This window comes from Lolium perenne, chromosome 4 (genome assembly GCF_019359855.2).
Source record: "Lolium perenne isolate Kyuss_39 chromosome 4, Kyuss_2.0, whole genome shotgun sequence".
NCBI classification, from domain to species: domain Eukaryota; kingdom Viridiplantae; phylum Streptophyta; class Magnoliopsida; order Poales; family Poaceae; genus Lolium; species Lolium perenne.
This window is the reverse complement of record NC_067247.2, coordinates 230,683,767-230,694,213: the sequence shown is the minus strand read 5'-3', so window position 1 is coordinate 230,694,213 and position 10,447 is coordinate 230,683,767. Positions and strand designations below refer to the sequence as shown.

Genomic DNA, 10,447 nt, shown 5'->3' with positions numbered 1-10,447 from the left:
AGGATCCCCATGTCATCGTAAATCCAACGTGGACCATGGGGCAATCGGCTCTTTGAGCCGATTCACAGGGCAACCTGAGAGCCGATCGGGCTCGTATTTAATGTTTACGTGTCTACCATGCAGGAAGCTAATCGAAGTAATCCAACACCTTCCTGACCAGGTATAGGTCAGGTGGCACGCCCTTGCGACCGTCAGGACGTGTGCCAGAGCATTGCGGGCCGTTGCCCGAGGGACCAGGGCCCACCAGCAGTCCTGGGAGCCTCCCGGCTCTCCGTGTTGCTCGTCGCTGCTTGCCGGTGGGTTTTGGCAGGCAACACTTACCAGGCCATAAAAGTACATTGCCGCAATGTAGTCCTTCTTTCCAAATGCTTCCTTCCCTTGTGACTTCAGATCAGCAATTCTTTCCTTCACAGAAACTGCGGCCTGAACGCAGCACTATGTCTAGTTACAGGTGTAGCAAATGACGGTTTGGATACACGATAACTGTCTGAAGTTCAGAAATTAAATAATGTGTTGCTTGATCAAAATTCTTTCAATCATAATCATATTTTCTTTGCAAACTTTAGCTGGCGGCAGATACAATGAGAACTACTGGACAATGTCAGAATTTTCCAATTATAAAAGTCAACTGAAATACAAATTGTACTTGAGTATAATATCTTCCGTCCAAATAACTAAATGGTGCCTGTAACTAGAATTTGTTAAGTACATACAGACTTGTAGCACAGAACAGGGAGACTACAATTTCATAAATGTTATGTATAGGAAATCCGTGAAAAACAAAGTGACAAACAATTAAAGGACCAATGAGATCCATGCAAGCAAACAGAATTCATGAGTATGTGTTCTGTGTGGCGAACATTTGACCCCGTTAAGGAGAATGCTGCATAAGCAGATAAGCTATCTATAAGTGTACAACGAATTAGGAATTACTATGGTCCAAAACAGAAAATACGAAAATATCATGCATTAAGATTAGGAGTACAGGTTATCCTGGAATGAAGTAATAGAAGTAATGGACGTACTATGTACATACCTGAAGAGGGTTGATATTTGGAGAATTAAAATGTCTAATTATCCCATCAACACTCCAATCTAGCAGGGATCGAATTGGTTTTGTCCTAGGGAAGAGAATTTCAACAAGTTTGCGTCGACCTCGAGCTGCTGCTAGCTCGATAGGAATTACTCCATGCTATATCATTAAACAAACCATAAGATAATCCGGCATGAAAAATGACAAAGCTATCCATGTCACTAGATTTTCTGCATTGTGAGAAAAAGAGACATCCTGAATTCATTCCACTGGTTGTAACAGTCCTAGATACTGTTATATGAGCAGAACAGGACTCGGAGAAAAGCTATACCATCCTCATCAGTGTGGTTCACATGAGCTTAGATGAACAACAAAAGTAGAATTCTAGTAACCACCTAGCATCATGATCCTGAGATGAGATATGTAAAACCTGCTGTGTCACTTCAAGTAAACAGAGAGATGAAAACAGAGCTATTGTTACCTGGTTAGGGATGTTAGGGTCGGCTCCAGCCTCTAGTAAGACTTTGACAAAGTTGGTTAATCCGTCATCAACAGCCTCCGTTAAAGGAGTTGGTCCAGAGTAACCGTGAGCATTCACATCAGCACCAGCCTATAAATAAAGTAGGGTACAATTAGAGATAGGATTTGCATTTTTTTTCGATAAAGAGAGATAGCAAGTTCCATAGAAAAACAAGGCTGCTTCGTTAATCTGGATTTTCTACCCAGTAAGTTATACTACTTCAGAAATCAGGACACATTCAAATAAAAATAATATGAGAGATACATAAAGTCAGTAAGTTATTGGACCTCAATGAGTAGATTCATGCATTTCAAGGCCTTGCCACGGACAGCCATCATGAGTGGTGAAAAGACGTGATGAACAACTCTGTTGGGCTGAAAAGAGAAATAAAGCACAGTTTTCGGAACTGTTAGTCCGATCACATAACAGTAACACTATAACAATATACTTGTAAATGTGCAAATTAATCGTTGATCTTGTCACACTAAATTTGTTGCGTTCACCTTTCCATAACATAGATATGTGTCTAGTACTCTAGTTAGGTGAGGATGGAATAGATAACTTACATCGGCGCCAAGCCCCAGCAGAACCTTCACAACCTGATCGTGGTCCTTTGCAGCAGCCAAGTGCAATGGCGTCGCCCGGTGATCAATAGGGTCCACACGGACTCCTTTGGAGAGCAAAAGCCTTACGGCCTCACAGTGCCCTGGAGGCACAACAAAAATAGTGTGAATCCAAATAGATCAAAAGTAGGGCCTATACAGAGTCAGTATACCTTTTTTTGAGGTAATGTACAGAGTATACCTATATAAGCAATGCCATTCCTTCGATTTCTGGGACATAGAAAACGCACCTTCTTCTGCTGCCAAGTGCAGAGGCGTGGAGCCCTTCTCGTCGGGCATCGCAGGGTCGCCGCCATGGTCGAGAAGGTACCTCATAACCTGGACATTCCCCTCAAATGCGGCGAAGAGCATTGGTGTCACACCTACAAGGGGAACACATCATCTCGGTACTAGAAGAAGCAAAAACTCCTGCCATTGATGACAAGATTTCAAGTCGGCGGGAAAAACGCACCAGTATTCGACACACAATTGACATTAAAGCCCAGTTCCTCCACCGGGAACCGGCAGCTCCCCACGCAGCCCTGGCTCGCGGCCAAGTGAAGCACGGTTTCCCCTTTTGCGTTTTTACCTCCCAGCAGGTCCTTCTCCTTCGCCAGCCCTAGCAAGTGGAAATAGCAGGAAGAAGTGAAACCCCATAGCACACTCGTTCCAAGTTCCAACAGGCAGAATGTGATGAAACTTGCACCGATGAGACTCCAGATCGGTGTAGCTAGGCCACTCGCCGCACCGATTTCATGAAGCGAAACCCCATAGTCTGAGATTCGGGGTTTCTTCCTTCCAAATACATTTCGGGTGTTTCCGCCTAAATGAGCGGATCGAAAGCTTTATCGGGAAACTCGCAGGCAAATCGTGGATTTGCAACCACCCCAACCCCAAATCCGTACGCAATGCACAACCACCACGCGAGTGCCCGAGACAAGCGAGGCTAATCGATCGTACAGAGGTTCATCAACGGCAGAGAGAGGGAGAGGGGCGGCGGCTCTTACTCCTGAGAGCGGCCTCGATGTCGGAGGTGGAGGAGGCCATGGTAGCGACGGCGGCGGCGGCGCCGGACTGAGCCAGAAGGTTCTGGGTACCACTACAGTAGTGGAGGAGAGGGTGAAGGCGATTCGACGGCGAGACGGAGGAGGACTGAGGAGGCGGTGTATACGGCGCGAAACAGCAGGCGGTGGGAGTGAGTATATGCGGACGCCGCCACCTGCGCTTGGACGTGTCAGCTGAAGAGGTGACGCGCGTGCAGCAACTCTTGGACCATTTTCCATCTTGTTTTTCCAACAAAAAAAAATCTGACTTTTATTTTTATTTATTTATTTTGAACACTGAAAGCTGCAAGATCAAGTGTAAAAGTACAGCTGGGGAAACAAAGAAATGCAGATTACAATCATGTCCAAGGATTTTGCAAAGAGGACCCTAAATATAAAATAGAAAACACAATGGAGTGCTTTCTTCAACTCCAGCACAAATCCGGTGCCTACATGGCACGGCCGGAAATTCAACCACTTGGGGCGATGGCACCGCTGCGCCTTCTCCTTCGGCACCACGCATACAGGAAGACGCAGATTTCGAACAACATATGGGAGGAAATCAACATATGGTCGCATTTAGACCAGAAGATACAACGACGCAAAGACCGGCAAGCGACCACCACCGCCCGTCGAAGACTGAGGCAGCAGCCCATGCCAGGACTCCAGCAGAATGTCGCCGTTTGTGGAGCCCTTGACCCGACAAGAGGACGAAGATCTTGGCGATTCCCCTCTTCCGCTGCCATCACCGTGAAGGCAACAACGAGGAAGGCATAGCCAAGAAGAAGTAGGGTCAAATCTTCTCCCCTGACCACCATGGTCGCTTGAGACGAGTGGACGGAGAGCGGGCTTATTTAGGCCGCATCCTTCATATCCACCGCTACTTGCCTTCCACCACAAAATAACACTAGATGAGGGGACCAAAGGTCTTCCGTGCTACTCACGAGCATGAAAAGGACGCAGCAAACCAGCAGAAACGCCATGGCGGCAGATCAAACCTGACCTAACCTATACTACTAATGTACACAGGGAGGGTCTCTCACCCAATCTCAACGTTCATGCATTTCAATGTAGTATCCTCTGTTGTCCTATGAGGTTTATGGTTGAATAGAAATAATCTTATGTTTAACAAGATTACTTGGACTAACTTGTGGTGACCGGTTTACTTTCTCCTTTGGGATTGGAAGAAACCTTTCAAGGAACTAGAAAATGGAAAAAAAACACTCAAGTCATGGACCTGCAGCTGGCCAATTTGAAAGCTCCACTATGCCTCCCCGTGGGGTAAGATACCCCTCCTTCGATTGGATCTCCACCTGAAACTCGAGCTTTGAAGGGAGGGCGACACTAACATATCTCCTGGACAATACCAGTGAATCTCACAAGATCCATGTGGTGATGTGATCAAACCAGTGGAGGAAAAATGCCTCCAGGAGTCGTCTGGTGTGGGAGCAAATTCAAAAAGCACATGATCCATTCCAAGTTGTAGCTGATTAGTGAACTATCCGTTATATTCGTGCTTTTGTAAATGCTGTTGCGACCTTTGTTTTACTGGTATTTCGGGAGTAGCTGGGATGGCAGCTACTTCCCCAGCAAAATGAATAAGTCGCAACCAATTAGAGATGTCTTTCCCTTTCCAGTTTATTAGAGAACTTTAAATTTAGTTTCTGCTTCTTTTCAATGAAATGGAGCTGGGGAGAGATCCATGTTGATCTAAAAAAAAAACAATCTCAATGCCGACAGCAGTCGAAGAGGAGAGGGGGATTGGATACCCGGCCCGGATCTAGAGGAACCGATAGAGACGAGGAGACGAGAGAGGTGGAGAAGAGAGTCCTAGTATATGACAAGTTATATTCAGCTTTTTTTTGCGAAAGTTCCACCAATTTATTAATAATCGTCAACAGTAGTAGAAATATCCTAAAAAGTAACAAAAATTATAAATAGGTACTTTGGACCACCTAGCGACGACTACATATACTAGCACGAGCCGAAGTCGCGCCGTCGTCCTTGCCACTCCGTCACCAGAGTCAGGCAAAGCTTGTCGGAGTAGATCTTGTTGTAGTAGACTGATGGGAAGTCGTCGTGCTAAGGCTCCAAAGGACCAACACAACAGAGCAGCTACCATCGCTAATGATGACGAACCGTAGATCGGAAGAGACTGGCCTGAAACCACACCAACGAACACAAAAACCAGTTGAGTCATAGGATATCCACCTAGCACACACCTTCCGCCAGTGCTAGAAGCACCACCAAAGCAAGGATATGACGGAGATGACTTTATTCTAACTTCAGGATGTAGCCGTCGCCTCAACCTCCCGAAAAAACACCGAAATCAACCTAAAAAGAACGAAAACTCCCTGTCGGCGGGGGCCATGATCCGCCATACTTCCAATGCCCTACGGCCGCTAGAGGGAAAAGCGGACCAACCGATTTAGTATTACGTCTATTACATTGATACGTCTCAAACGTATCTATAATTTCTTATGTTTCATGCTAGTTTTATGACAATACTCACATGTTTTGTACACACTTTACATCATTTATATGCATTTTCCGGCACTAACCTATTAACGAGATGCCGAAGCGCCAGTTCCTGTTTTGTGCTGTTTTTGGTTTCAGAAATTCTACACAGGAAATATTCTCGGAATTGGACGAAATTAACGCCCAGGGTCTTATTTTTCCACGGAGTTTCCAGAAGACCGAAGGAGATACGGAGTGGGGCCACGAGGTGGCCACACCATAGGGCGGCGCGGCCAGCATGGGGCCCGCGCCGGCCTATGGTGTGGGCCCCTCGAGTGCCCCCCGACTCTGCCCTCCGCCTACTTAAACTCTCCATCGCGAAAACCCTATTATCGAGAGCCACGATACGGAAAAAGTTCCAGAGACGCCGCCGCCAATCCCATCTCGGGGGATTCAGGAGATCGCCTCCAGCACCCTGCCGGAGAGGGAAATCATCACCGGAGGGCTCTACATCACCATGCCCGCCTCCGGATTGATGCGTGAGTAGTTCATCCTTGGACTATGGGTCCATACCAGTAGCTAGATGGTCGTCTTCTCCTCATTGTGCTATCATGTTAGATCTTGTGAGCTGCTTATCATGATCAAGATCATCTATTTGTAATGCTACATGTTGTGTTTGTTGGGATCCGATGAATATTGAATACTATGTCAAGTTGATTATCAATCTATCATATATGTGTTGTTTATGTTCTTGCATGCTCTCCGTTGCTAGTAGAGGCTCTGACCAAGTTGATACTTGTGACTCCAAGAGTGAGTATTTATGCTCGATAGTGGGTTCATGCCTCCATTGAATCTAGGACAGTGACAGAAAGTTCTAAGGTTGTGGATGTGTTGTTGCCACTAGGGATAAAACATCAATGCTTTGTCTAAGGATATTTGTGTTGATTACATTACGCACCATACTTAATGCAATTGTCTGTTGTTTGCAACTTAATACTGGAAGGGGTGCGGATGCTAACCCGAAGGTGGACTTTTTAGGCATAGATGCATGCTGGATAGCGGTCTATGTACTTTGTCGTAATGCCCTGATTAAATCTCATAGTAATCATCATGATATGTATGTGCATCTTTATTTGTCAATTGCCCAACTGTAATTTGTTCACCCAACATGCTATTTCTTATGGGAGAGACACCACTAGTGAACTGTGGACCCCGGTCCATTCTTTTACATCTGAAATACAATCTACTGCAATCACTGTTCTCTACCGTTCTTTGCAAACAAACATCATTCTCCACACCATACGTTTAATCCTTTGTTTACAGCAAGCCGGTGAGATTCACAACCTCACTGTTAAGTTGGGGCAAAGTATTTTGATTGTGTTGTGCGGGTTCCACGTTGGCGTCGGAATCCCTAGTGTTGCGCCGCACTACACTCCTTCACCAACAACCTTCACGTGGCCTTCATCTCCTACTGGTTCGATAACCTTGGTTTCTTACTGACGGAAAACTTGCTGCTGTACGCATCACACCTTCCTCTTGGGATTCCCAACGAACATGTGCTTCACGCGTTATCAAGCTCTTTTTCTGGCGCCGTTGCCGGGGAGATCAAGACACGCTGCAAGGGGAGTCTCTCACATCCAATCTCTTTACTTTGTTATTGTCTTGCTTTACTTTATTTTATTTTCTGTTTTGTTTGCTTTCTTTATATCAAAAACACAAAAAAAATTAGTTGCTTTACTTTATTTTCATTTGTCTTGTTTGCGTTCTCTATATTAAAAACACCAAAAAAATTAGTTACTTGCATTTACTCTACTTTTTTTTAGTTTGCTTTATTTACTATTGCTAAAAATGAGTAATCCTGAAGTTGAAGTTCGTTCGTTTAAGCAACAAGGGGGAGAATGTTTTAAAGATGCTTGGTATAGAATTAGTGATGCTCATCATAGGTGCACTAAGAAACACTCCACTATTATCCTACTTAGGAACTTTTATGTTGGTATCTCTAGCTGGAATAGGTATGTTCTTGATACTCTTGCGGGAGGTAATTTCCTAGGCACTCCTGCTTTAGAAGCTAGTTGCATTATTGAGAGTCTAGTTGGAATACCACCTGTTAATGAAGCTAAAATTGAAATCTCTCTTGAAGATGTCATGAAAAAGTTGGAAGCCATAGAGAAAAATCTTCCAAGTGTTGAGACTAAATTGGGAATACTACTTGATAATACTGATAAACTTGATAAATTCGTAGGAGGAATTAATGAAAGAATTGCTATCTTAGAAACTATTGCTATCGATGGTAATCAAACCCATAGGATTGGTGAACTTGAAAAAGCTATGGGAACCTTGGGTTCAACTTTTTCTTCTCTCAAGTTTAAGGAGAAAACTTATGTGGGTAAGGAGCAAAAATTCATGTATGTCTCTAAGGTGCTGATACGTCTCCAACGTACCTATAATTTCTGATGTTTCATGCTTGTTTTATGACAATACTTACATGTTTTGCTTGCACTTTATAATGTTTTTATGCATTTTCCGGAACTAACCTATTAACGAGATGCCGAAGGGCCAGTTGCTGTTTTCTGTTGTTTTTGGTTCCAGAAAGGCTGTTCGGGCAATATTCTCGGAATTCGACGAAACGAAGACCCAACATCTTATTTTTCCCGGAACCTTCCAGAAAGTCAGAGTGGGACCAGAGGGGAGCCCTGGGGGCCCCACACGTGGTGGCGGCGCGGCCCAAGGGGGGGCGCGCCCCCCTAATGTGAGGAGGCCCCGTGGCCCCTCCGACTCCGACTCTTCGCCTATTTAAGCTCTGGAGACCTAAAAACGCGATACCAATTGACGAAACTCCAGAAAGACTCCAGGGACGCCGCCACCGTCGCGAAACTCCGTCTCGGGACCAGAAACTCCGTTCTGGCACCTCGCCGGGACGGAGAATTGGAGGAGATCATCGCCATCATCATCACCGACGCCTCTCCATCGACCAGCCATGTTTCCCCCATCCATGTGTGAGTAATTCCCCCGCTGTAGGCTGAAGGGGATGGTAGGGATTGGATGAGATTGGTCATGTAATAGCATAAGATTGTTAGGGCATAGTGCCTAGTGTCCGTAATTGGTACTTTTATGATATTGTTGCAACTTGTTATGCTTAATGCTTTTCACTAGGGCCCGAGTGCCATGATCTCAGATCTGAACATGTTATCAATTCATGATAATATTCATTGCTTTATGATCTTACCTGCAAGTTGTATACACGTATTGTTGTCCAGAACCCGAGGCCCCAAAGTGACAGAAATTGGGACAACCGAAGGGGAAGGCGGTGATATGAGGATCACATGTGTTCACGGAGTGTTAATGCTTTGCTCCGGTGCTCTATTAAAAGGAGTACCTTAATTTCCAGTATATTCCCTAGAGGCCCGGCTGCCACCGGCTGGTAGGACAAAAGATGTTGTGCAAGTTTCTCATTGCGAGCACGTACGACTATATATGGAACAAATGCCTATTGATTGATTAGTACTTGGATACCATTTTATTATTATCTGCAAATGCCCTGCTTTGATTGTTACATGAGTTTCTCTCATCCATGCAACGCCCGTTCATCCATCCCTATGCCTACAGTATTTTAATCCTGTTGTTTACTATAATCACTACTGTTGTCTTTGTTACTCTGCTGCTGTTATTTCACTACTGCTACTGCTATAAAACTGTTACTACTGATAAACTCTTGCGAGCAAGTCTGTTTCCAGGTGCAGCTGAATTGACAACTCAGTTGTTAAGGCTTATAAGTATTCTTTACCTCCCCTTGTGTCGAATCAATAAATTTGGATTTTACTTCCCTCGAAGACTGTTGTGATCCCCTATACTTGTGGGTTATCAAGACTATTTTCTGGCGCCGTTGCCGGGGAGGCATAGCTCTACTCATAAGTTCACCTGGGGAGTACACTCCACCTCTCTCTCTGTTTTATTTTATTTTGTTTTACTTAGTTTACTTATGTCTAGTTTATTTGTGCTTAGTCTATTTCTGTCTAGTATTACTTTGCTTAGTTTACTTTTGCCTAGAGTTTGTTTTTGTTTTGTTTTACTTTTCCCTATATACCCGAAAATCCATAAAAAATTGAAAAACCGAAAAATTAAAAACTGCTATTATGGGAGAACCTACAACCTACTTGGAGCTTATTGAATTGTATAATAATTATAGAGAATCAAGAACGGGAAAAGTTATGAGTGCTGTGATAGAAAAATTGAATACAATTGCTAAAATCTTGCTTAAACGCCATGATATAAACTGTTGCTCTAAACAGGATACTAAACATCTTAAATTTCAATGTGGCTTTAGTGAGGAAGTTTTAATTAAGAACTATAATTGGAATAACTATATTCATTTTGGGTTCGAAGAAGTAGAACAATTTGTCTTATTTATGGGAGCTTCTGAGATAGAATCCTTCATGGCTAAAAATTATGAAACTTGTGTTGTTTGTAAGGACCTTAAAGATTATGTCTCTTCTATCCTTAATTTTTGCATAGAAAGTTACAGTGATAATCCTTATATCATTGATTATAAAGAGAGACTCATTAATGCACAAGAATGCACTCACAATTTGCAGGAACCTGTGAAAGAAGAAGTTGATGAACCTGAAAGCTCATTGGATGAAAAAGAGGAGGAAATTGATGAACATGAAAGCTCATTGGATGAAAAAGAAGAGGAGAGTGATGAACAAAAGGAGGAAGAATGGATTAGCTACCCATGCCAACCTTCTAATGAGAGTAACTCTTGATTGTCCTCCATGCTTACCAAAGGAGGATG

The 10,447-nt window shown here is 43.9% G+C and overlaps 1 protein-coding gene and 1 long non-coding RNA gene across 2 annotated transcripts; both read right to left on the bottom strand.

Moving 5' to 3' along the window:
• Positions 1–319: 319 nt before the first annotated feature.
• LOC139830611 (uncharacterized) lies at positions 320–1,642 on the bottom strand. The gene is made up of 3 exons (XR_011743385.1): positions 1,515–1,642; positions 1,037–1,192; positions 320–423 (listed from the first exon to the last, which is right to left on the bottom strand). It is a non-coding gene; the product is annotated as an uncharacterized lncRNA (long non-coding RNA).
• Positions 1,643–1,831: 189 nt separating this feature from the next.
• On the bottom strand, positions 1,832–3,202 carry LOC127326129 (uncharacterized). Its single transcript, XM_071829341.1, has 5 exons — positions 3,163–3,202; positions 2,628–2,978; positions 2,407–2,538; positions 2,120–2,259; positions 1,832–1,927 (listed from the first exon to the last, which is right to left on the bottom strand). The coding sequence occupies exons 1-5, from the start codon at positions 3,200–3,202 to the stop codon at positions 1,832–1,834; spliced, it is 759 nt and encodes a 252-aa protein (XP_071685442.1).
• Positions 3,203–10,447: the final 7,245 nt, after the last annotated feature.

Excerpts from the sequence above, each read along its gene's own strand:
- LOC127326129 (XM_071829341.1), bottom strand. The coding sequence starts at position 3,202 with ATGGCCTCCTCCACCTCCGACATCGAGGCCGCTCTCAGGA. Across the intron at positions 2,539-2,627 it reads CAATTGTGTGTCGAATACTG|GTGTGACACCAATGCTCTTC; the intron begins GTGCGTTTTTCC and ends TTCCCCTTGTAG. Across the intron at positions 2,260-2,406 it reads GCACTTGGCAGCAGAAGAAG|GGCACTGTGAGGCCGTAAGG; the intron begins GTGCGTTTTCTA and ends TTGTGCCTCCAG.